The 27,425-nt window shown below is 43.1% G+C and overlaps 1 protein-coding gene across 2 annotated transcripts in view; it reads left to right on the forward strand.

Annotated features, from left to right (window-relative positions):
* Window positions 1-15,223, forward strand: part of ADORA1 (adenosine A1 receptor) — a 101,747-nt gene extending 86,524 nt beyond the window's left edge. For both annotated transcript variants that reach the window (XM_060231100.1, XM_060231101.1), the window contains one exon: window positions 14,255-15,223. In XM_060231100.1, the coding sequence (XP_060087083.1) occupies window positions 14,255-14,894 (640 nt within the window). In that variant the 3' untranslated portion in view covers window positions 14,895-15,223. The remainder of the gene's footprint in view (window positions 1-14,254) is intronic.
* The last annotated feature ends 12,202 nt before the right edge of the window (window positions 15,224-27,425 follow it).

Raw genomic sequence — 27,425 nt, forward strand, 5'->3', positions numbered from 1 at the left:
TTCCCAGTAGCAAGGCACATATCTGAAGCAGAGCCAGAAATAGCAGCCAACAGAACAGATTCCTGTCCTTGAGCATTAATAGCCAAGCTCTTTCCTTGCCCCATCCCTTGCATCTCTCAAAGGAATTTGCAGGCTTCCACCCAACATAGCTTCAAGGATTCCCCTGCTTATTAAATATCTCTGTGCTGTGTTTATGACTGAGCAGCTGGAATCACAGAGATTATGTATAACTCAAAGATGTCCTGTGAGCTTCTACTTTGTTTCAGGAACAAAGGAAGAATGGGGGGCTGTGAGGAAGGGGCCCTCCTGGGCAGTATCAAACAATCCATGGGAAGAGAGGGGGCCCCTGGGCAGAAGCACAAGCAATCTGCAACAAAAACTTCTTCTGTTAATTTCCCTCCACCCTACATTACATTGATTAGAGCACATATGGCACAGTGGAATTTGCACTGGGCTGCTGCTGAGGAGATAAGGAGCTTGTTTTTTTTCTTTAGTAAAGAAGTATGCTTCCTCAGGACTGGTTAGAATAAAGAAAGCATTCTAATCGAACTACCTATACCAGGATGGACAGTACGGTTGTCAGCTCTGGATTGGGAAATACCTGGAGATTTTTTGAGGGGGAGCCTGGGGAGGGTGGGGTTGGGAGGGAAAGGGAAGGACCTCAGCAGGGCATAATGCCTTAGAGTCCACCCTCCAAAGCTCCCATTTGCTCCAGGGAAACTAATTTTTGTCATCTGGAATTCAGTTGTAATAGTGGGAGATCTTCAGGCCCCACCTGGAGGTTAATGAGAACAAAAGGACCATGGTGTAGAAGATAACTCAGAAACTTAAGCACCATCTACAATATGATTATTGATTATCAATAATTGCATTGCCGACGGAGCTTGAGTTTCTGAGTTACCCACTTGGAGGTTGGCAATTGTAATAAACAAAGATGTCCTGTCCTCATGGTTACAACATGGAGAGAATGTGTAGCTGGAAGGAAGGAAGATTCCCTAAGAGTAGCAATCTACACATCAAAGGGACAGCACCAGAGCAGCAGAAAGGAAGGGATACACAGGTCTGACTCCCTGACCCCTCTATCACTCTGGCTCCCTATACTACCCCTCTGAAGTCTGAGGCTAAGAGACAGCTCAAAATTCTTCACTTCCAACCCATTACAGGGCCAACTGTAGGCTCCTGGTGGATTGGCTACATTGAGGGGGTGCGACCTAATAAGCAAAGGAGTTCCTGCTACAAAAAAAAGCCCTGCATTTCTCCCCTGCAGAGGGAGAAGCATGACAAGTGTTACAAATGGATAAGTGTGTAGTATAGATTGTCCACTGGATTTTCCTGGATGTCTAAACAACACCAGATGCTTAATGCACCCATGGCATTAATGATGACAGATGTTAGTAACTAGCAAATTCATCTGATTAATCTGGGTTTGAAAGTTGAAGCAGACCATTCTAACTTAAATGCTGTCTTTATTTCCAAAGGGCTCTAATTTCAAACACTAGTCTGATATTTGGCAGTCCTCTGCTTTAGTCTGTTCTGTATGTCCAGAAGGCTCTTCAAATATGAAACATATAAATGGTAGAAGGAACAGAACCCCTGAATAGTGCCCTAAAGAGCTTTTGTCAAGGGATTTCCAGATACAGCATAGTCTCCCATTTTTCCTTTGGAATGATAAAACAAGTGGGCTGCATTTCAGATCTGCCCCACCTTGTTTTTGTTAGGGCTTAGCATTCTTCACAGATGCTGAAGTTGCTGTGATAAGAATTCCCATGCTGGGTCTCTCTAATGATGCATCTAGCGTTTGCTGACGATAGCCATGCAGATCCTTTGGGGAGTTTCATGTGCATGGCAAGGAACTAATAGTCTTCCCAGACTGTAAATCCACAGCATCTGGTAGTCAGAAATATACTTTAGCTGAGCATGGACTTTACTGGGGGAGGGGGGATCCCATCATGTCTAATTGCAACAATAGATCCACTTTCCATGAGGAGGTGCCATTTTAGGTTTCATAAGGGGAGATTTTGGGGTGGAGAAGATCCTGTACATTCTAAAGGACAATTGTTTGGGCACATTCAAAGTCACATTGTGAAAAATAATACATTTTAAGTACGCTTGTTCTGGTTCTTTTTGTATCCCATAATAAAAACAGCAAAGATCTCAGAATGAGAGAGGGGGTGGTCACCCCAGCTTTGAAACACGCTGTCATGTGTCCCCTTCTAGAAACCTACAGTGGCCTCAACTTGGGAGACCTTTATAACTATCAACCAATCTCAAATGTTACATTCCTGAGCAATTGAACAGGTGTGGCTGGGCAACTTCAAGTTTCCATAGATGAGGCAAATTGTTAAGATCCTTTCCAATCTGGTTTAAAACCTGGTTATGTGATCAAAACAGTCTTGGTCACCCTGGTGGCTGACTAGCTTCAGGAGATGGACACAGAGAGTACAACTCTGTTCATTCTTCCAGACATCTCAGTAGCTTTTGATACCATCAGTTATGATATCCTTCTGATTCACTTTTCCAGGCTGAGATTGGGAGGCACTGTTCTGCAATGGTTCTGGTCCTACCTGGAGGGTAGGTTTCTGTAGGTGGTGTCAGGAGACTGCCACTCAAACCCTTGGCCTTTAGCCAGTGGGGTCTCACAAGGTTCTATCTTATCCCCCATTCTCTTTAACTTCTACATGAAACAGCTGAGTGAGGTAGCCTGGGTTGTCACTAATATGCAGATGATGCTCAGTTCTATCTTGCACTTCAAGCTGATTCTAGGGAGCCTATAGAAACTCCAAACTGATGCCTGGAGACGGTTTGAGAGTGGATGCAGGCTAATAAATAGGGTTGCCAGGTCTTACCTCTGTTTCAGCAAGGGACTTTGGGGAGCTTTCTAGGGATGGGCAGGGATGTCACACAGGGGGCACTCTGGAATTTGGGCAAAACTGTATGATTTTTGTCCAGGTGATGTCATCATGTAAAGGATGGTGACATCCCCAGTTAGGGGAGGGATTTTCCCCACCTGCCAGCTGGTCCAGGGCAGAGAGAAGTCCCTGAAACAGGGGGATCTGCAGCCCAGACCTGGGGGCTGGTGAGCCTACTAATAAACTGAATTAATTCTGAAGATGGAAGTGCTAGTGGTGAGCAGGTGGTCTGACCTGAGATTTAAAGTGTCACCCATTCTAGATTGGGTAGTACTCCCCTTGAAGAAACAGGCCCATAGTCTGTAGGTGCTCTTGGACCTTGGCCTACTGTATAAATATCAAATAGGAACCTTTTAAAAAGGCAAAGTGATTTCTGCATTGTCATGTGAACTTACAATATAGGCCCAAATAACTGTTCTATAGCAATAGTGTATAGTACTAATATGTTGGTCAGGGATGTAAGTGATTCTGGGACATAATTACTGTCAAGGCTTTTTTGGTAGAAAAAGCCTAGCAGGACTCATTTGCATATTAGGTCACACCTCCTGACATCACTGTGACTCATTTGCATATTAAGCCATACCCCCCCACTCCAAGCCAGCCGGAACTGCATTCCTGTGCATTCCTGCTGAAAAAAACCCAACCCCTGATTACTGTGATCCAGAAGGGGGTAGGGTAGACTGCCTGTACAGATCATGTGAACACACAACCCTGCCTTATATTGTGTCAGACCACTGGTCTATTAAGGTCAGCTTTGTCTACTCTGAGGAGAAGTAGCTCTCCATACTTTGGGGTCTCTTAGGTCAGGGTCTTTCATGTCCCCTACTATTGAATCTTTTTAATTGCAGATGCCAACGACTGAGCCCTTCTGCAGGCCAAACAAATGTTCTGACAGTCTAGGGTTACCAATCACCAGTTGGGGCAAGAGATCCCCTGGTATGGAGGCCTTCCCTTTTCGGGCAGGGTTGAATGTCTGCTGGGCACTCCATTACTGGTCTCCATAGGGTATAATGGAAAACTGATCCATGGTTATCTGAGGTTTCTGGAACTTCTCTCCACCCCCCCCCCCAAGTTTAAAAAAGAATGAACCAGGGGGTCCAATTTTATTAGTCCCCAAAGAAGGTGCTCCCATTATTTAATGTGATGGCCAGAACTCCCTTCAAAGTTCAACCTAAGTTGTCACAGCCTTGCTCTTGGCTCCACCCCCAAACTCCCCATATATTTCCTGAGTCGGACCCGGCATCCCTTTCTGACACTGATTCATGGCTCCTCCCCTGCCATCCCCTGGTTCCATATAGTTATCAAGCAATTCTTAGCTCTCTTTGAGTGCCTTAACTTTTATGTCTTATGGGAAGAAGTGATCTTTAATAGAAAGTTAATTGAAGAACTGTCTTTGCATGCTTTGAAGGAGAAGAATTTCATATATTCACTCTGCTCCTGCAGCTCATGATTTTATAAATTTTGCACTGTATTTCCACAGGCATCTGTTTTGTCAGGGGAAAGGCCCAACCGTGTGAGCTTTTCATAGCTGATTTTATTCCTCTTCATTAAGCCTTTGCTCCTCTTTATAGCACTGAATTTTATTTGTATAATGTGACAGGCTTTACTGCTTATTTGCTGCAAGCCATGTTGAAGAAGGGTTATAAATACTTGAATAACTAATAATGTTCTTCTTAAGGAAGATGATCTTCCCCTAAGTTACTTTAGTTGAAAGTGTCATATCAACACAGTTTTTCCCAGTTTACTCCACTAATACATTACAGAAGGTGTGACCTGGCATATAGAATGGAAACTGTTCCACATGAGATGCACTGCTATAAGGGAATCAATGTCATAAGAGTAGAACTAGAAAGGACTGCTGTAAAGTAATAGCTAAGAGATGGAACTGTGAATGGAGAAGTTCCCTTTTTGCCGCATCCAGGAACTCAGTAGATGGCATTTGGGAAGCCACTGTTGTTCCTGCAGCTGACAACAGAAGACACATGACTTGGGTTTAAGAATACCACAGTTTTTTTGACAGACTTAAAACATTTAATTATCTCATACCGAAAAGAAAATACAATGTTTTACATGCCTCTCTATCTAGTGGCTATTTTGTACCAGTGTCTACATTGTGCCCAGGGCAGGTGTCCCTACTGCCCATTCTAGTGAGTTGTGCTGTCATGACCTCTGATCCAGAAGCCCCTGTAATCATCCTAGATGTGCAGGGCGTACACATTAACTATTTTTGATCACATGAGGGGAAAGTATTCTACATGTGCTCAGAAGCATTTCCTTCTTGCTCCATGTGATCCAGAACAGAGACTGTAGGCTCCAGGGCTAAATCTGTCACTGGTCATTGTGAGCCAGTTTGCCCTTTACCCTTGTGCCAGCCATATCTCCCAGTTCTTTATCCAAATAAATGCATAGACTATACGCTATTTTTGAAAAACGTCAAATTATTCAGACATTTGTAGGCTACGCATTTATAGGTCATAGAAACAGATGCTGCAACCGTGGGGTAACCCCACCCTTGTAAAAATTAGGTGTGGGGGTGTTCAATTCCACAAAGAGAGGTGGTGCCACCATGGATAGAGACGGTGTTCCATTCACATAACTCCTAATGTCTTATGTGGCTCTGCCCTAACTCCTAAGGAAATAACAATGCAATCTCTATCCAGGAGAGAGAGAGATAGAGGGAGATAGAGAGACACAAGGGGATTTATACCTGCTAACAGCCTGGCATCAGCAGGGAAGAAACCCGCTGTATGAATGCAGTCAGGTGATTTGGCTAGCCGCAGCTTCAAAGGCACTTAGGGATGTAATCCTTGTGAAGAGACAGCTTGCTCCCTTAGCAGAAGTGCAGCTCATACAAAGTGCCTGATCTTCAGGAGCTCCATGGCAACGGCTCCACTGAGATTTGCAGGAACAGATTCTCTCATTCTCACTTCCGAAGGTGAAATTACGTTTATGTACTTGATACGTGGGCAAAATACCCAACTTTTTTACTCTTCTAAATTTGCTGTTATCAGGCAATCTCCCTTCTGAAATGTCCACTTAAGTTTTCAAGTTGGCTACCCCCAAGGGTTATAATAACATTTTTATTATAATTTTCTTTCTGCTAACTTGCATCTGACTAGGTAATTTAGTAGTTTTTACTGGGAGTGGGAAACGTGTCCTTTTTCCCAGGGTCAGAAATAACTTTTCTTATTACTATTTTATGAGGTATTTGTTCTGTTTCCTGATTGCATCTTCCACCAGCCTGCCTGCCCTCTGCAGTGCTCTGGTCAGAATATACTGTATGGAAAGACAGGCAGGTATGTTTTGTTAACTTGTCTGTGAGTACGGAATGCTCACTGGTCAGTACCCACTCCAGAGAATAATAGATTTAAGTGGAACTTTGTGACTGGTTATGTTGTATGTGGGTATTATTTAATCTGCCTTGTGTGGCAGAAATGCCCTCCCATTTAAAAGTATATCTATTCAAAATCTTTCTGTTCTCCAGGCAAAACATCCTTCTGGTGCTTTACTTTGATCAGTGCCAGGCCCAGCATGTGGGAGTAGGCAAACTAGGCAAATGCCTAGGGCGCCAGCTCCCAGCAGGGGTGGGGGGCAGGTGCCCCCTCCCCGCTTGCACCATCCCCGAGCCCGTCTGTCCATCCACAGTGCTTGCTGAAAAAAACAGTGCCTGTCATCCACAGTGCCTGCTGAACTTGGCAAGCACTGTGGAGGGGATGTGCAGAGTGCCTGTGTGATGATGTCACCTCTAGGTGATGTTATCAGGCCGCACAAGTGCAAAAAAAAATAAACTGGGGAAGGGTGCGTGTTGGGGTTCTGCCTCAGGTGGCAGAACCCCACGCACCAGGCCTGATGAGCGCCTTTGACCCCTACCTGTTCTGGCCTGGACTCCATGCAATGTGACTCTGGTCTATAGTATTCAGTATGAGACTTCCACAAAACCTATTTTCCAGAGACAAAAGTGGAAAGAATAGACACATGTAACCCTTTCATCTCTGAAAACAAAAGATTCATCTATTGTCAGCCTTCTTTACACTTTCTGTGAAAGCTTTAGAGATAATTGAAAAATCAACAGATTACTTCGGCTGCTTAAGGAAAAGACATATCAGGAGTTGTAAGCTACATCACTGTTGGCGGTTTTCGCTAATATCTCTTTAACGAACAACCTGGCAAACAAACAAACTGTGGGCCCAATATTTCTCTGCCTTACAGTTCACTCTTAGCAGCTCTGTCCAACCAGGTGGAAATTCCATTTTGTTCCTTCCTCCAAAAAGAACTGTGCAAAACAGAGCACACAAAAGACCTGTTTTTGCCATAGCAAAACTTGTTTGAGGTGAAATAAAACCTCAGTTAAACAACAGGTGATGTTTTGCTTACCGAAATTGTGTTTTTGCATTGGAGTTGCCAGCTTAAATTTCAAAAACTAGGCTACACTTTGAGCTAGGAAATGATGCTTCCTCTTAAACATAAGAACATAAGAGAAGCCATGTTGGATCAGGCCAATGGCTCATCCAGTCCAACACACTGTGTCACACAGTGGCCAAATATATATATATATACACACACACACACTCTGTGGCTAATAGCCACTGATAGACCTCAGCTCCATATTTTTATCTAACCCCCTCTTGAAGCTGGCTATGCTTGTAGCCGCCACAACCTCCTGTGGCAGTGAATTCCACATGTTAATCACCCTTTGGGTGAAGAAGTACTTCCTTTTATCTTCCATTACACTGTAGCATTCTGGAAGGAAGTACTTTCTTTAAGGGTTTTGCTGTTGTGATACTAATAGGGCAAATCCTACTCCAGATTAAAACTGGGACAGGACAACTAAAAACTTGCTTCTGCACTCGCAATTAACAATGCAAATTAAAACCCCCACTGCTGTTAGACGACTCCTTAATCATTGTCTGCCTACAAAAGTCTTGTCAGGGGACTGCACAACAGTAATTGATCTGTTCAGATACTTGGATACGGACTCCTAAACAGCATCTAATTTGTATTCCATTTTTTAGTCACTTAAAGGGATTAGGGTGCTCTGGACACTGGACATCAAAGGACCTCTGGTTTTCTGTGCACTTGGATATTCAGTGTTTGTGGCCTGGCACTTAAAAAAAAATGAAAATTCCTTTTGACCAGCCCTCCTTTTACTCTTCTGTAAAGCACTGGCCTTGGTCTGAAGGAAGGGTTTTTTTTACCTTTTGCTGATTGCTTTGCTCTGCCAGGGTTCTCATCTATGGAAACCCCTGGTGGTTTCCCTAGGAAATCACCCTTGCCTCAGCAAAGCAGACTAGAGTTCCCCTTACATAAAGAGTGTCCAAGGCAGTCACAGAGTAATTGCTCCTTGTCACTGTAATATTACTTCATTAGATTTGCCAGAGCACTGCATATTGGGAATTCAGTTTGCTCAGAAAATGATATGGCATCGTAATGCAAACTTGATTTTGAGGCATCACTCAGGCTTTGGACTGGATTGGAGGAGGGGTATACTTCTACAGTCTCTGATAACTTGTGTGTCTTTAAGATTTGTAAAACAGAATTCCAGCAGCACCATAAGCCTTAACAACATTTATTTCAGCATGAGCTTTTGTGAATCAGAGCTCACTCTTCCCTGCATGAAAGGGAAATAGTTTTGGAAATTCTTATAATGAAAATTACAGGATTTGTGCCTGGTGTAAAACGTGTCCAGAAAAGTGCCTGTGAAATATCCTGTGGAGTGGAGGAAACTACAAATCTCAGTGTGGGGTTTGGAAGGAATTTTCCTACCAGGTCAGATTGGCAGTGATGTGTTTATTTTTCCTGCCTCCACACAGTCTGTAGTTTGCCTTACTTTCATGGAGATTCACACTTGAGTGATTTGGCTATGGATGTTCATGTACAGTATTCATTTTATACGCACCTGATTCACAAAAGCTTATGCTGGAATAAACACAGTCTCAAATGTAACTCTTTTCTGTTTTCCCTGAAACTTCAGGAGCCATTTGGTCCACTGGCATCTTTCTGTGGTGCAGTTTGCTCTCCACTGTGACACCCTGTTGTTTGCAGAGCAGAGACTACTCTGTGGGCAACTGGTTGGGTGTGTGATGCTACTGCTAAGTAGGGGCTTGGACTGGATGCCAAATGGGTCCCATCCACCTCTTGAGTCCAGTGGCACCTTTAAGACCAACCAAGCTTTGCTCAAGGTATAAGTTTTCATGTGCACACACACTTCTTTAAATACAATGAAATGGAAGTTACCAGTCTATACGTATAGGTAGAAGGTGAACAGCAAATTAGCATACAACATAATAAAAATGTTTAACAGATTCAAGAACCAAATAGGAATAGCAAGCTTAGTATATATGGTTGTCATTTGTTTGGGCTTAATTCTGGGAGGGGGGCATAGTGAAGGAAAAATATATCAAAATTGGAGATTGATGGGTCAATGTACCCTTCTTAATTGTGTAATGCTGGGAGTAATTAACTGAAACCATGCCATTACACTCCATCTGTCTGCTCTGCAGTGTAGAGGTGACCAATGTTCTCTCCAAGCTGCAGAGTCTTGTGAGGAAAAATTCTACTTTGTGAGTTACTGTCAGTAAAGTTGTGAGCTATTGCATAAATTAGTGTGCTCTAGGGTCATCCTTCCTGACACAATACAGGACTGAATGAGGTTAGCACATGTTATGAGATAAGCCAGTATTCCTGTTAAGTTCTGGAGGGTGTTTTTTTCCCAAGTGTTGCAATAACTTGTAATTTATTCAGCAGTTTCCCATTCTGTTCTGTTCCTGAAGTTCCTTTGCAATAAAACAGCTACTTTGAGTGCCTTGGGAGGCTGAAGTGTTCTATAGGTTTCTCAGTCTTGTGATTTCTGATTCAGATTTGTGTCCATTCATCCTATGGTGCAGGGTTTGTCCTGTTTGTCCTAAGTAGAGAACAAAAGGCCATTGTTGGCATTCAATGGCATGTTAGAAGATGCGCAAGTGAACTGTCATTATTCAGTAGATGTTGTAAGTCATTAACGATGTTTTGAACTACCGGTATTTTGAATTGAGAGCTGTATGTGACCACTAGTGGTGTTCTGTTATGGTCTCTTTGGGACCTGTCTTGTAGCAGGCTTTCTCTGTGTTGACCTGTTAATTCTTCCCTCCCATTGACTTTTCCAGAGCTATCTCCCACAGATGCAAAATAGCAGAAAGACCAGTTTTTCTACTGCAGCTATGCCACTTTCAAAATACTCTGAAACATAGTTTATCAGAATATCTGCAGCTTTAGAGCAATGTAAGCATCATGACCAACCCCCACTTCAAGACGTCTGTTCCCACTAAAAATTGAAAGTCTTCTGAGGAAAGTGGCAGTTGCTGAGCCACTAAGTGACTTGACTGATTATGTTTATTTCAAAACAAGCTGTCTGCTGCCAAGGGAGTCGATTCTGTCAGGAAGGTGGTTGTTTAGATTAGCTTGTATTGGGGGGGGGATCCTTTTTTAAATGAATAATATAAAAAACACAAATGGGGTATGCATGAGTGTGTGCACATTTGCATGCTCTGACACAACATAAAACCTGGAGGGTAAAGAAGGAACAACTGAGCACCTGCTAAAGAGTGGCGAGGTGTGCTGATGCATACTACAAATGAACTTGAGTAGAAGAAAGTAATCTCTGTAGGTATTTGCAGAGAAACAGCAACCATTTTTAGGGGGGTTTAATGAATGCAATACGTGCATCAACACTGGTAATGCCATAAAGTATTTTAGTTATCAAGTATAGACAAATTCAGAGAATGTTGGATTTTTTTTCTTGGATATCTTTTTCCCCCTCATTATATAAACGTTTCAATAAAGAAATCCTTAAAAAGCCTTTGTTATGTGCTTACTGTAGGAAAAAAGCAGATGTTTAATAAGGGGCATTTTCCTAAACATCCAGGAAACTTGCACACAGCATTTTGAGAGACTGTTGATTTTGAATAGGACCTCATTTTCTTGCATTTCTTGTTATGTAGTATCAACAGATAATGCTCTACAATTGGTTAGCTTATTAATGCTACTGCTAATAATACTAACAATCGCAGTATTTCATAACACATTAAGTGCTCAAAGCACTTCACCAATCCCAAGGTAGAATGCTTTTATCACCTTTGTATTGCAGAGATCATCTGAGATGAATCAGAGAAATCCAAAAGACAGGGGCTTGCCATAGTCCAGTGGTCTTCATACCCTGAGTCAGGACCCTCAGGTGGGTCATGCCCACCTGCTGGATCACATATGACTGCCAACCTCCAGGTGGGATCTGGAGATCTCCTGGAATTAGAACTGATCTCCAGATGACAGAGATCAGTTCGCCTGGAGAAAATGGCTGTTTTGGAGGGTAGAATTTATAGCATTATATTGTGGTGTGGTTCCTCCACTCCCTAAACCCTGCTGTTTCAGGCATCACCCCCAAATCTCCATGAATTTCCTAACACAGATCTGGCATCCCTTGCCAAAAATTGATGCCATTTTTTGAACAACTTGTAATTAGTATGTCTATAGAGAGAACAAACAGATCCTATGCCTCTTGTGTCTTTTTCCACGCACCTTGAGACAAGCAGCTGGACAGCAAGGCAAGGTCACTCAGTAATGGAAATGATTCCTTTTTTGCATAGTGGGTTCAGGCAGGGCTGGACCACTTGCCAGGCAAATTAGGCCATTGCCTAGGGTGCCAACAGTCCAGGGGTGCTAACAGTGGCAGTCCCAGCTTTGACTTCCCTGCCTGCCTGTGTGGAGGCTCCACTGTGGTGCACCAGGTTTTGCCTTGTTGTCTCTGCTTGACTGTTAGAGGTGTTGAGTGAACAAACAGCAGGCTTAGCAATTAGTTCTAGACTTCAAATTTGCAAAACATGTACAAGTTCTACTTTCTTAGTTCTATCCTTAGAAAAAAAGATAACTGAATATATGGCCTAGAAAAATCTCTAAATAAGTTGTCTAAGAATTCACAGTTTATCATACACACACACACACACACACACACACACACACACATACATATCCCTATGGAATTGGCAAATCCAGCTCTCCCATTAGCTGCGGTATGTGCTGCATCAATGAATGGCCCATGAGCTGCCAGTCAATCACTCTTCTGTGCCATTTGCTGACTACACTCTCCCCTGCCCACTGCCAGCCCCAGGACAGATGAGGATTGGGCCACTGGGGAAGCTGCTGGACTGTAGCTGTTGCTAGGCAACCAACCTTGGTTCTTTTAGTAAAAAGCAACCAAGTTTGGTTCTGTCAGTAAAAGGCGGGGGGTGGGGAGGAGACCTTTTCCAGGCCTATTTTGGCTTTTGAGGGAGAACTCATTGGGCCCAGTCCTGACTATGGCTGCCAGTTCCTGGTTGGTGGGAAATTCCTGGAGGTTTTTTGGTGGAGTTTAAGGAGGGCAAGGTTTGGGGAGGGGAGAGTCCTCACCTGAATATAATTTCATAGAGTCCATCCTCCAAAGCAGTTATTTTCTTCAGGTGAAGAGAGATCTGTTGTCTGGAGTTCAGTTGTGATACCAGGAGATCTTCACACTCCACTTGGAGGTTGGCTACCCTAGGCCTGGCTGCTCACTGTCTTCATCAGCAGCCCCCCTGTGACAGCCAGTGTGGCATAGGAGTTTGCACTTCAGAGCAGGGTCTGCCAGATCCAGGTTCTTGTTGTGGAAGCGGACTGGGTGATATCAGACCAGACATAGACTTTTACCTAACCTACCTCACAGGGTTGTTGTGCAGATCAAAAGGGGGACAGAATGATGTAAGCTGCTATGGAAGAAAGATGGTCCTGTTCCTAGGTAGAGGCTGCAGGGACGAAGGAGAAGACAAAAAGCTGGTCAAAGGGGCAGATAAAGATAGGCTGATGGTTGGCTGGGAAGGAGATAGGGTTGCTAACTCAACAGAAATTCCTGGAGATTTGAGGGGTGGAGCTTGAAGAGGGTGGAGTTTGAGGTGGTGTGGGACCTCAGACAGGTACAATATCATAGACTCTACCTTCCAAACAAGCCACTTCCTTCTGATTGTTGGAAATCTCCAAGCGATGACTGAGGTCACTCAGAATTACAACTGCTCTCCAGATGGCAGAGATCACTTCCCCTGGAGAAAACTGCTGCTTTGCAGGGTGAACTCTGTGTCATTTTACCCTGCTGAGGTTGCTTCCATCCTGCTTTGGTCCACACTGTGATTTCAGACCAGTCACAGACTTTCAGCCTAACCTACCTCACAGGGTTGTTGTGCAGATCAAAAGGGGGAGAGGAGAATGATGTAATCTGCTTTGGTCCTCACTGTGGAGAAAGACTGTCTTTTTCCTAGATAGGGGCTGCAGGGAGGGGGGAGGAGATGGAAAGCTGAAGTCAGATCAGTTCCCTCACAGAAAATGGCTGCCTTGGGTGGGTGGGAAGACAGCAAAGGTGGGGGGGGGCATTCGCCCAGAGCCTCTTTCGAGAGCCCATTGTATTTTTTTTTCACAACGGCCCTTATTTTTTAGTATATATATATATATATATATATATATATATATATATTTTTTTTTTTTATGTGGGCAATTTCTTCTAACCCCAGAGAAGCACTCACTTTATACTATTAAAATGACAGATTAGGAGGTTTTGGTAGGGTCATATGCAGGGCTTTTTTTCTGCTGCAGCCCACAGGAGCAGATCTCCACCTGGGCTGGCCAGGGCTCCAGCTGGCTTGACCTGCTATGTGGCAGCCACGTGCTTCCAGGCCAGGTGGTGTGGCCTAATATGCATACTTTGGGTCAGTCACAGTCTGTTGTGGGGAGTGGAAGCAAAGGAGATTGTAAGCCGCTCTGACTCTGAGTGAATGCAGGGTTTAAATCCTCTTCCTCCTTCCAATTTGAGCACTGAGTGTGAAAATGCAGTAGTTCTTTTGCCAGCTCCTTCCTGGCCTAGCAGTGATCAAGATGGAGAGGGATTCCTTGATTTTCTCTCTAACCTCTGTATTAATTGTAGGCCAAATACATGCTGGGGTCCCACACATTCTGTACTTGCTCTTCTCCCCTACAGTTCTTCATATTTTTTGTTTTGTTTTGTACCTTGCTGTTCTTCTACTGTACTTGTTTGTAAACATTTATTTCTACGTCCATATCTTGTTGCCTGCCCCCTTTTCAGACTTGCATGATGATGGGCCATAGCGCTGAGTCAGTTTTCCATCAACTTTTGTGAACTCTAATATCCAGTTATTTTTAAAACATGTAATCTTATCTTTTAACTTCTAAGGAAACTTATTTATTTGGGGGCTCGGTGATTTTTCTGTGTTTCTTGTGGTTGTAAGAATTGGCTAGAGATGCTACCTTTCAACTTATGTAAGATCATAATGTGTGTTTCCCCTCTTCTTCCACAGCTACAAGAGTGTTGTGACTCCCAGACGTGCTGGGGTGGCTATTGCTTGTTGCTGGCTGGTCTCCTTCCTTGTGGGGCTGACCCCTATGTTCGGCTGGAACAACTTCAATGAAATGCAGCGAAAGGCTAAGGAAGCAAATTCCAGCCAGACAGAGTTCACAGTCAGTTGCCAGTTTGAGAATGTTATCAGCATGGAATACATGGTTTACTTCAACTTCTTTGTCTGGGTGTTACCACCGTTGCTCCTCATGCTTCTCATCTACCTGGAGGTCTTCAAGATCATCCGTAGGCAGCTGAACAAAAAGGTTGCATCCAGCACAACAGACCCTGAGAAATATTATGGAAAGGAGCTGAATATCGCCAAGTCCCTTGCCTTGGTTCTCTTTCTGTTTGCAGTCAGCTGGCTGCCCCTGCACATGCGCAACTGCATCAGCTTTTTCTGCACCTCCTGCAAGACCCCTAGCGCCCTTACCTACATTGCTATATTTCTTACCCATGGGAACTCAGCCATGAACCCCATTGTTTACGCCTTCAGGATTAAAAAATTCAGGACCACATTCCTGCAAATCTGGAACCAGTATTTTTGCTGCAAATTGGATAAGAACATGAACAATATTGACAACACTGACATTGCCATCTAGGAAATCAGCCAGGGTCGGGCTGGCCCAGAGCCTTCGATTCACTTGGGGTGATCTATTAAGCATACTTTTCATTGTCCAAATGGCCAGATTGGTCTTATCTCCATTGTACACAACACCTGCTCTTGGACAGGGCAGGAGAGGCCCTGTGCCAGTCAAGGGTATTATTTATTACTAGCACTACTCATGGTATCATTTGGTATTTTAGGAACTGTTCTTGCCCTCTCTCTCTTTTTAATTTTAAGGTGACTCATATTTACGCATTTAAAGGAGAATTATACCAACAGAAAGCTGTGATGTTATCTTTCATTCCAATAAAGAGGAAATCTAGATCTCTGTGGTTTTATTGGTGGGGATTTGCTTTTCTGCTCAGCAGTAGGTAGTTTATTTTATATTGACCCATTGCCACCTCAAATAGAATATTGGTGTTTTGCATTATATATAAAAACGGCAGCACTGCAAGAAAAAGATACATTGCATTTTAATGAAACATCAGCAGGAGAAGGGGATGGGATACTGCCTGCATCCAGTCTGCAATCAATAGTAGAAGCATTTAAACAGCTTTGGCAGCTTTTAACTGCAGCTATAGCAAAACCAACCACTGACCTGGTAATATCCTTATCTGGACATTCCAATAAATACTCCATTATTTGAAAGTCTGAGCAATGAGTTTGCCATTCCAGAAACTGAGGGCAATCTTTCTCAAATATTGAACTTGTGAGTGTCTAGTGGAATGCACTTTCTATAGCACATTCCTCAAAGTCAAAGAGCCAAAGGAATACCATAGTAGTGCCAGTGTAATGTGCATTGTACATCTCCCATCAATAATAGCAGGTGATATAAGAGAATCAGAAAGAAAGGTGAGAGTAAAACAAGAACTAGGCTTAATGACATCTGTAGAATCAGGGGTGCAATGTTTTTAGGGGCCAGTGAGATTTTCCAGGAGCCAGGAGGGAGGAAAAGCCTGCATCCTGACCACTACAACAACCCGATTGCTCATCACCAGGACCAGATCTGTAGATGGAGGTGACAAGTGGGAAGCTGAATGTTGCCCTCCTGCTGTCAGCTCTCATACATTTTTGCCAAAATGTCCTTCTACAGCATTGGAAGCTGCTCTTGGATCACATGACTTTGCAATTCAGTGCAAACAGGATATTCACAGTGAAGAATCCAAACAGATTTTCCTATTGTGAAAACAAGCACATATGACAATAATTATATAATGCTAGACTTGATAATTAATCATTTGCTGGCCTTAATGTGTCCATAATCCTCTGTCCAAGGCAGCCTCTTCACTGAATGGTAGGGCCATCCTTCAGTTTGTTATAACTGTAATGTTCACTCACCAAAATTGTTGTCCAGGACAATTATTAAATGTCATGGAACTACAAATATTTGACTGGTGAAGCTGGTGATATATTTGCACATTAATTTGTATATATTTTTCATATTGTGATTTTCACTTAATATTCTGAAGGGCTTTTAAATTCCTGTAGAGGTCTGAAACTTATGTCCAAAATGTGATAAATTTGTATTTATCCAAAATGTGATAAATACAAAATGTGATAAATTTCAGATCTCACTACATGAAAGGTGGAAACGAGTTTTGTCTTGAGTCAGCCCAATAATTTATCAAGGTCAGTATTGTCTGCTCTGATGGCAGTTGCTCCCCAGGGAGTAGTTAGAGGTCTTTTACATCACCTATACTGTCTAACCCTTTTCAACTGGAGATGCTGAGGAATGAAACTGGGACCTTTTGCATACAAAGCAGATGCTCTACCATTGACCCATGTCCCTTCCTTGGTGGATCAAAAGATGTTTATTTCACCAAGTTACTTTGACAATGACACAATAAAGGCCCCAAATAATAAAATTATGTATGCATATTATGGTAGTCTAACCATATGGAAAATGAATGAGACCTTGTGCTTGTTTGCAAAGATGTAGAAGCACATGAACAGGTGTTGCATGGCTCCAACAACACATCCTGTAGCATGCCTCCACTATGACAGCAAAATGAAGCACACACAGGATCCCCAACCAGGCATCTTCTAGATTTAACTGGACAAAAAGCTTCTATGCAGCTGCTGCATCACTTCTTTTTGTCCTGGGCCTACGGTTGAATGTTTTCAAGTTCCCCTGAAATTGCAAGTTTCCATCCACATGGCAAAGCAACCATCCTCTTTGGACCATTATAGCTAAGTGGCAAACATTAGATGAATCCCTACATTTGCTATTATTGGTTTTTTATCTCCAGTTTAATTTGGTAATAGAATCAGCACAGTGACCTAAGGGCAGCAGGGGCTACTGACCTGTGGGCCAATATAGTTTTTCCCTGCAAAATGGAAGAACAGTAGTGCAGAGTGTAATATTAATGCAAGCTGGTTTGTGTGTATTGAATCGCACCTTTCTAAAAATAGATGTCCTTGGCTCAAGAACATGGATTCTATCTTGTAATTTTAGGTAGAGTCTAACAGAGAACAGGCTGAAATCTGAATAATCTCTTTTGCCTTTTAACATTACTTTCTTGGCCAAGCCCCATTACTTTCTTGGCCAAGGGAGAGCATGGAAATAGCAGATTATAGGGAATCCCCCACTCCCAGTCTCCTTTACCAGTTATTGGAGTAGATAGCTTGGAGAATCTTCATGGGCACCAACACTAATCGGGGCATGTGGAACCTGATATATTAAGGCCCCAGAACATGAAATTAACAAGATGTTTATATAAGCTGTGCTTGCACTGTGGGCTCAATTAGCAAGTCATTGCATTCTGCTCACATCTCTCTGTTTGTCAAACATAGTCCCGCTTGAATATTATGAGTATTATAGCATCACATTCCCAAACACCCCTCCCATTTAATTGCCCTGCTTTTAAAAAAAATATCTCTCCAGGGTATCTTAGTTGCATATGGGAGCACTTTTTTTGTCTGTAGCAAGGATTGCTGTCAAGCTGTCAAGGAGAAACTGTCAAAGGCACTGAAATAAAAAAGGAAAGGAAAAAAGGAAAGGTCCCCTGTGCAAGCACCAGTCGTTTCCGACTCTGGGGTGACATCACTTTCACGTTTTCACGCCAGACTTTTTTTACAGGGTGGTTTGCCATTGCCTTCCCCAGTCTTTTACACTTTCACCCCAGCAAGCTGGATACTCATTTTACCAACCTCGGAAGGAATGAAGAAAGGTGCCATCAAATGAATATATTCACTGACAGGTTGAAAATGGTCTTGCAAGCAAGTGACTCCAGCATCCCAGTTCTAATTAGCCCTCAGCAATCAGCCAGGGCTAGGTATCAGCTTGTAAAGCAGGTAAGCAGATACATCTGAAAAGCAGCAAAGAGTATGGATTTCACCACTGCTGAAAGATAGGTCTCCATGTTCAAGCATGACAGTAGAACTGAAGTGGGGGAATTGTATCCTGTGTTCTGGACATCGTTTGATGCCAGCTTCCTGGTGTTGTAAAATCTCAACCACAAGACCACAAATGCTATTTTGTATTTAAAAAATTAATACAATTCTGGCTCCTCCTTTGCCATCCTCTGCTCAATGGGATATGTATAAATCTGGATTTCATAGTGCAAAGTTCATGCAGAGCTGAGAATCAAGGGATGGTGTTGGTTGCTCAGAAGGTGTGTATGTGAGAGAGAGCGCGACAGAGACTCAAAAAACAACAACCAGTCTGTCCTTCACTAAGTCAAAAGCACAGGATTCGGGTGAAGCAAAGACAAAGCATGTGAGATATTGACAAAGTGGCACCATAGAACACACAGCCAAGAGGTCAGGATGCAAACAGCTCCTGTTCACTTTAGCAGCCCTGGCAATCCAGTCAAACAGCATGATGGAAAATACAGGCACTGGGCAATTTTTTGCATTGTACAATGAAGTGGCAAGATGAAATGCCACAGTCAACAGCTCACAAGAGTTCTCCACACTTTGCAGCACATGGCAGGAGCCTCCAAAGCAGAGCTTAACTGGAGGCTTAATGAACAAACAAACAAAAAAGAGAAAGGGCCAGGCACAAGGCACAAGTGACATTCCTCTTCCACTTTTATTCACCTGCAGAAGATGGGTGTCTATTCTGCCTTTTCCTCATTTAGAGCTGTCCATGGCAGATGCAAACTGTTTACATTCTCCACAAGCTCAATTTGATATGACTCTCATGAACCACGTCCTTCTTTTTCCTCATGTAATCAGTTAACAATAAAAAAATACTTGCACAAGGCCAACTGGAACCTGAGTGTGGGGGAAGTCAGTTTAGGGCACTAATCATTTACTCTTAAAAACACATGAGAAAAATGTTAAAACATTGCATGTGGTCCAGCCAAGGTTAAGTACTTTTAAAGCACAAGGAGATGTGGTGTAGGAGATCCAGGATCAGGATAGCCTGCTGTTTTGTTTCATTTGTATCTGCTGTGGGGAGGAAGGTGCTTGCGGGACACACTGCTGGAGGCAGGTATTTGACTTTCCCCAATCTATAGCTGCTGTTTACCCCTCATTGAAAAGTATACAGGCTGTGATTCCCACCCTCAAAGAGTTAATAAAATTGGGGTGGGGAGCTGGGGAGAGTTGCACAGGGAAATAAATGTCCCTAACCTACCGCCTTTTCTTCCCTCTCCTGCTTCAAATTTAAAAAAATAACAACAGGAAATCCTAATCTTTCATTGTCATGTTTAGTTATTCTAAACTGTAATAGCTTGACAATGAAAAAAGGATCTTGTTACAGGTATTAAAAATAATGGACTTCTTGTGGCATACATTTTCATAAACCCATATCATCAAATGAGATCTGAAGGAAAAAATTGTAAGCATCGAGGTAAAAAGGCCATGAAATGCAATGTGTGTGTGACATTTCTATGCAAATCTCACATTTCCAAGCACAGTAATATATTTTAGCTTTGCATAGAAATGTCATGGACTGTGCCTCTTTTATTTCATGGCCCTTTATCCCCACTGTTTCGTTCCCCTCCCCCACAGTATTGGGTATATGTGGGTGTGGTATGCCAACAGGGAATAATCATTAAGCTGATTAAATGGCCTCTTTTGCCCAAAAAGTTTATCCCACAATAACTTTAATAGTCTTTAAGATGCCACTGTAAGACATTAACCTGGTGGGGTATTATTGACATTTGACATATTCTTTTAGAAATAAATATAATAATGTATGATATTTTAATTTTACTGGACATTTAGGCTTGTTACCCTCCTGGTAGTTCCAGTGTTGTCTAAAAGTCACTATGCTCGACATTCCTAAATAGCGTGTAAGTAATTAACTTTGCTATGACTCTGACTTTTGTTTTCAAATAGGATGGTTAAGCTGCTCACAGACACATTGGCCAGGTCTGCAAAACCCCAATATAGACAGAGGGCTGGACCCAGACTAAATTTTCCATCATCAGAATAAAACTTGCCTGCTTTCCCCTCCACCCCCCTTGCAGTCCACTAATCTCCATGGAATGCTGCTTTGGGAGGACAGGGAGGGGTGTGAGGAATGTCACTGGAGGGTGCCTGCAGCAGGAAGAACAGATCCAGATCCAACCTGAGGCACCCAAGACCTCGGGCTGCTGGATTGTTTTCATTGTGATGAACTTACCAGAACTGGGTTTTTCCCCTAGGTGAATCTGCCATGCTGAGTAGTTTTCATTCCTAGGTGTGATGGGATCTCAATCTGCTTCCATCTGGTTCAGCCAACTGAACCTTGTCCTTGTGTGGACAAGGCTTTCTGAATTGTCTCTGGTGTAATCTTTGAGTTTTCATTGTGAAGAACCTAATAAATGGAGGAAGTCCTTTGGATGAGACATAGCATAAAAAGACTTGAAGGAACTTCAAAGAGAGGGAGACTAAGGGCTAAACTGCATGTAACTTTGGGGGCTCCATGATCAGGTACCACAATGCATGATTTAACTGCAAAAAGCAGGGCAACAGAGGTATCACTTTTTCCATGAATTGCATGGGGAGGAGAATATTTTCAATCAGAGCAAAAATGCAGATGAGAATAATTAATTCCTCCTTTCCTACCACAATTACTCTGAGCAATGGGAGGAATAATGTGTGCTAAAATACACATTATGGAATCTAGTCATGGGTTCCAAAATATGTCAGAACAGCCCCAATGACCCATAGGTCCTGTCCTATCTTGCCCTTAAAGGCATCTGAGCACCAGCGTCTGTCCACATTTCTGCCAGGCAATGGACCACTTTTCTGGCTTTCCCAACCCTTGGAGGGTTTTTATTTCCCTCTTTCAGTACACCTGCTGCCACCACCTGAGCTTTGTCAGAATTATTCACTGAAGGGACCAAGACTCCTAGCTTCCCTCCGCTGCATTGCCACTCTACGGCCCCACCTTATGCCAGTGTCTCACACTATTCATCATCCGGCTACCACAGGGACAACTTACTGCACTTGCACACCACTGGGGAATTAGCAGCTTGCCAACTGATTGATTGCCCCCTTCTCCTGGTGCTTGTTTTAAATAGTGTATTTCAGCAGGCTTACTCAGGAAGTGGTGGGCCCTCCTTCTTTGGAGGTTTTTAAACAGAGGCTAGATGGCTATCTGATAGCAATGCTAATTCTGTGAACTTAGGCAGATCATGAGAGGGAGGGCAGGAAGGGTTGCATCATTGCTTAGTTCTCATGACCCCTTCTTCCACACCCAGGGAAATGCTGTTCACCACTTTGGGGTCAGGTGGCAATTTTTTTCCAGGCCCGTTTGGCCAGGAATCTTGAAGGTTGTTGCTGTTTTGCCATCTTCTGGGCATGGAGCAGGTGTCACTGGGGATGTGCAGAGTGGGGGGAGTAGTGAATTTCCTGCATTGTGTATGGGAGTTGACCCTGCAGGTCCCTCCCAACTGTATGATTCTATGAAGAGTGGAGGACAACAACTATAAGCGTTAAAATTATAAAACATTTATGAAAATGTCCAGAGTAAGGGATCCAAAAGAAAGGCATAAACACACAATTCCTTGGTCCCTTGCTCTGTACATGCCCTAGCTGATCTTATTCTAATGTAGGCTCTTTAATTTAGAAATTGCACTGTTTTATCCATTTTAAAAGTTTTATTGGTTTCAAGGAATTGGGGATAGGGATTAGGAAGGGATAGGAAATAAGATTACAAATTAGTCTTAGTCTGCATAAAAAAATACTTTCAAAGAATACTAGTCTACATCTGCAATACTTTCTTAAAATACATAAATTGTCACATATTATTGTCTCTAAACTATGCATCATCAACGTTTTAATATTTTATATTATAAATCTTTTTGTTAAAATATCTATTGAGATTGACAATTCCAATAAAGGCAATCTTGTAATACAGAGTACAGGAAAAAGATATAAGTTCACACCAGAGAATCTTAAGAGTCTTGAGTGTCTAGCCAGGCATAAAATTTCATCCAATATTTTCTTGCTTCTTCCTTAGATTTCCCAGCCAACAGCTGGGATAAAAAGTCCAGCTGTGCTGTTTCCAGAATTTTTCCCACCAAGTCCATTCTCGTGGGGATGAAATTGCAGTGCTTTAAAAGCCTCTTGTTACCTTGGAGTCTTTGTTCAGGCCTGAAGTCCTCCAAATGGCAATGGTGACTAGCAGGAGTCCAGGAGTAAGAGCTCCTTCATCCTAGATGCAATCAGCCAAAAAAGCCCCCTCCCTTCCATGTCATGAGGTTTTATTGTCTCTGTTTTGCCCACCTCTGTGGGTCAAAGAAGCCTTTCCTGAAATCGCCATAAAAATATCTTCTATCTTAGACCTCCCAGAACTCTTTTCCCTGCTAGGTATCAGCTTCCAGCTAGAGCCTTTACTCCAGTTCAGGAGGCAATTAGCCTAGCTGGGTAAAGTTTGACTCCTACCCACCACCTATTCTGGGCTGAGAGAAAGAAAACAATTTTAAAAAGTCAAGGTGAAGGTTTTGTACAGTCCGACTCTCTGAAGTAAAATACATTTCTTTGCATCATATATAGTCTGGCCCACACTAACTGGAAATATTTCTTTTTGTGATGATGCAGGCAAACCAAATGGGTTTAATCTATATAGGAGAAAATTAAAACAGAGGTCTTGTGGTTCTCTTTGAGGCTGGTTGTGTTTCAGAATAGGCCTAACAACTTGGAGAGATGCAGAATTGAATTCTGTGCTAGCCCATTGTTAGGATTCAAGCTTACGAGGGATCTGAAACACTTGGGATAACTGTAGGAATTCAGCATTATGTGCCACCAGCTACAGGAAGATCAGTCAGAAAGGTAAGAATCTCCTGAACTCAAATAGGCGAATATCCAAACCCACCCACCCCCAAATTTTCAAGTCTGGCAACCTGGTTGATTTGGCAGGGGCTAGATCTCTAAATACTTGAATATATAAAAGGTGCCTGGGTTTTTTTTAAACCACTGACTTTCCCCATAAATTAATCCAGACCAGAACTTTCCTTGTACTTTATCCCTTCCAAGTTATCTGTGGCATTAGCTTTACCTTAGAAAGAATGACAATCAAAGGAGATTACATCTGAAAGTCAGGTCACTTTTATATACTTCATTATGGCCCATAGCACAGTGGACAAAGCCATTGACATCAGATACAAGTCCTTATGGCTACGTACTTCCATTGTTTTAAAAGAAGGTGCTTTGCAGCATACTAAGCAAACAAGGGGTTTTATCTTCATGCAGGGCTTTCTATTTAGAAGTCTGTAAGTCTAGTTCTTTTATAAGGTTATACATGAATGCTGCCTCTTTGTCGCTATTGAGGGTGAAGGAAGCCTTCTGAATCTAAAATGGGTTCATTCACTGCACAGGTGTCTGACTTCATTTGCAGAAAGGCAGCTCTGACCTGTGAAGTACCTGATGCACTTCAGCGGGGACTCTCCCTCATGCTGATGTCTTTGTTTGTAGTGCCAACATTGTTTCCCTGTTCATCAAACCATACAAGGTCTGCACCCTCTCCACAACCAATGGCAAGCCTGCAGTTGCAAATTAGTTGTGTGATTGAAAGCCATACTTTCTCCCCCCCCCCCTTCTCTTCCATGAAATTTAATCAAAAAGCTGGAGGAAAACTGATGTTGTAATTCAACTGAGATACTATTATGTGCTAATAGCCTTGATAGGGATATTAATCAAGCAAGAACAGCTTCATCTTTGGGAAAAATATAAACATTTAAACATATTTTCCAATCTTATGCAACATTTTCCCTGCTCTGTGAAAAGAATGATGAGATCCAAGGACAATATGATTCCTTTCTTCCAAGTCTGTGTTGATTGAAATAGTTCATTTCCAGTCTTTTCCTATCAGAAACTGGATTCTCTATCGTCTTTCCACACATATAAAATAATTCCCGTGTCCCTCTTTGCAGTCATACTGATATATTCTTATTAGGTCAGGAAGACAGGGTTACCAATCTCCAGGTGGGGGCTGGAGTTCTAGAATCACAACTGATCTCAAGAAAATGGCAGCTTTTGATGGTGGACTTTACAGAATCACATCCCCACTGACTCCCTCCCTTCCCAAAATTCTGGCCCATGCAAGCTGCACCCACAATTCTCCAGGAATTTCCCTGTCCTAATGCACACTGAACATTACACTATCAATGCATGCCTTGTCAATGTGTACACACCTTCCACTTTGTAACATAAAGCTGAAGCTGTTGTTCAGTTGCACAGTCAAGTCCGACTCTTTGTGACCCCATGGAGAAAGTCATGCCAGGCCCTCCTGTCTTCCATCCTCCGAAGTCTGCCCAAATTCGTGTTTGTTACATCAGTAACACTGTCTAAAAACAGTAAAGCTGAAGCTACACTACAACAACTCTGGTTTGTTTTCAAAATTACTGTCCAACCGTTTGTACAATAGTAGAATGGAATCCTGATGACTCTTAGAAGCCATAAGCTGGAGCCCATGAGAAACTCACAGGGAAATTCCCTCACTGGTCCCTGCTTTCTCCTCTGACTTCTGACACCATGAACTATCTTTCTCTACCCTTTCTTCCCTCTTCTACCTCTCCCCACCCCCATCTTGTTCCCTCCACACCATATTCCTCCCCATGGCTTTTTTTGAGCAGGAACGCACAGGACCGCAGTTCCAGCTGGCTTGGCAGCAGGAGGTGTGGCCTAATATGCAAATGAGTCCCTGCTGGTCCCTTCCTCCCCCTTGCCTTCTTTTTGTCTGCACCCCTCATCTTACCACTTGGCCAGCCCACTCACCTCTCTGCTCTCCCTGCACATCCTCCTCCACACAATTTTACCCCCCCCCCTTTGCTGCTCTGCCTGCCTTTCTTCCAAGTCTTTGCTGCTGGCTTAGCCATCTTCCCCTCTCTGCTCGGCCTACCCACACTCCCCTTCACGGCTCTTGGCCTGTCAACCCACCCCACTCCTCATCTGAAGCCATACACAGGCAGGAAACTTTCTTTGCACACTCCATTTTTCAGGTAGATAGTTACTTCTAAAAACTGCTCTCATTCAGTTTTCAGGTGCAAATAGGAAGAATATTATACTATGCTCTTCAAAAATAATTTTTACAATAAGACTCTTTACTATTTTTAATATACAAAAGTCCAATTAAATTCACTGATAGATATAATAATTCTGACTCTACCTTTTGGAGTTAAGATGGAAATGGAGACTCAATAAAGAACTTGGGTTTTGTTTTTGTGTGTAACTACACTATCTATCAATGCCATTTCTGTACAGCAAATATAGATTTCATTTTAGCACAGTATCACCCGGTGTTTGCCTGGGAAAAGCAAAACCCTTCCCCATCAAGGAGCCACCCTAGAGAATTTGCTTCCTTCCTTGTATCCCAAAAGCTTTTTGAGTTGCACTATGAACAGTTTGTGGAATGCATAGGACTGCCCTATTGGCTGAAAATAAAATACCAGTTTGGATTTGTGAAGGTGTTCACAGACCTTAGGGCAGGGTTACCCATAAATTAAAGCTTATTTTCAGCAAAGCTCTACCAGATTTTTCTTCCTGCCCTTCTGCCCTGCGAAGGTGACTCCTGAGGGAATGCTACTCTATTTGGGGGAGGAGGTCAGAGCCTTCACCTATGGCTTTAACCTTCTGCTCATTTTTGTCAAATGAAATGAGTGGTGATGACCTCACAAGGGTCCAACAGGGGCAGGAAAACAAAAAACCCACAAAAGATAAATAGCATTTAAAAAAAACCCAACCCAGAACCTTCCTGCCCACTTCCTCCTCCCAATAATTTCTAAATGTTGGAAGATTGTACCTACTGAACACATTTTTCTGTGTGGAGTGGCTGGCAACAGACAGGGGCAACTCCAACCCCTGTTGGAAGTTGGTGCTATGGTGCCACCTGCTGACCAAAATGACACAGAAGCCACACTCTTAAGGTGATTGCTGTGAGGATGTGATAGGTTGTGGAGTCAAGCATGATGTGCCTTCCACATGATAGTGGCAAAACAGCCTTTTCTCATCACTGTGTCAGATTCAACTGTTTGTTCTGCTACTGAAGTGATGCACATGTTGGGAATATTTCATTTCCCCAATCACAATTAGCTTCATTTGGGCATCCCAAATAGGTTCAGAGGCCTCTCTGAGAGTCCAGAAGCGCCTCAGGTGAAAATCAACACAGCACAGCAGGATGTGAACATAGAGCTGTTTGAGCCAGGGAGCAAATCCTGGCAATGTATCCAAATGGCCATATTCACTAATCACTCAGACTAGTGTTTGCATTTTTTCCATTGTCTGCAAACAAAATGAAAAAGTGACATGAATCAGAATGTTTATTCCATTTCAGAAGGGCTATCTCCTGCTTTCTATCTCCCATTGTTCACAAGAGCCATATTCCAGACTGAAAAGCATCCATAATGTCACCTGTAAAAATGCCCAGAAAGCAGCTGAGCCAAAAGAAAAAAATTGAACTGACTGAGCTGCTTTTCTGAACACTGCTTAATATCAAAGCCTCTGAAATGCAGAAAGAGCACACATGGTATGGAGCCCCAAGCTCTCAGCAGATGTCTGAAGGGGCTGGAATGAATGCACATGGGGGGAATGCCACACACACCCCCAGCCTTGGATTCACATTGACAAAGAGAGTGCTGTACACACATTCTTGTGTTAATGCATTGGTTGAGGACAGAGCTCACACACTAAGGGTGTTTTCGCACTCACGTTTTACTGGCGCCACGACCCTCCTGACGCCGGCGAATCTGCATGGATTTCACACCAGAAGCGCCGGCGCACCCAGAAGCGCCGGCTACTTCCGTCGCTAAGCCAGCGCAAACGTTTTCCTGCATCTTTGCGATTTGCGTTTGCGCTGGCTTAGCGACGGAAGTAGCCGGCGCTTCTGGGTGCGCCGGCGCTTCTGGTGTGAAATCCATGCAGATTCGCCGGCGTCAGGAGGGTCGTGGCGCCAGTAAAACGTGAGTGCGAAAACGGCCTAAGTTTCCAACCTTGTCTAGAAAGGGCTACAATGGAAGTTGTTATGCACCTGCCTTTAACTCACAAGAACTCTTAGTCTGCTTATGCCAAGGACAAGAAATGCCAGGCACCTCCCACCATCCCAGTTCATACCTCCTGTGTCCCAGATGACAGGCACAAAATCTGATTTCAC

The sequence above is a fragment of the Heteronotia binoei genome, chromosome 2 (genome assembly GCF_032191835.1).
Source record: "Heteronotia binoei isolate CCM8104 ecotype False Entrance Well chromosome 2, APGP_CSIRO_Hbin_v1, whole genome shotgun sequence".
NCBI lineage: Eukaryota > Metazoa > Chordata > Lepidosauria > Squamata > Gekkonidae > Heteronotia > Heteronotia binoei.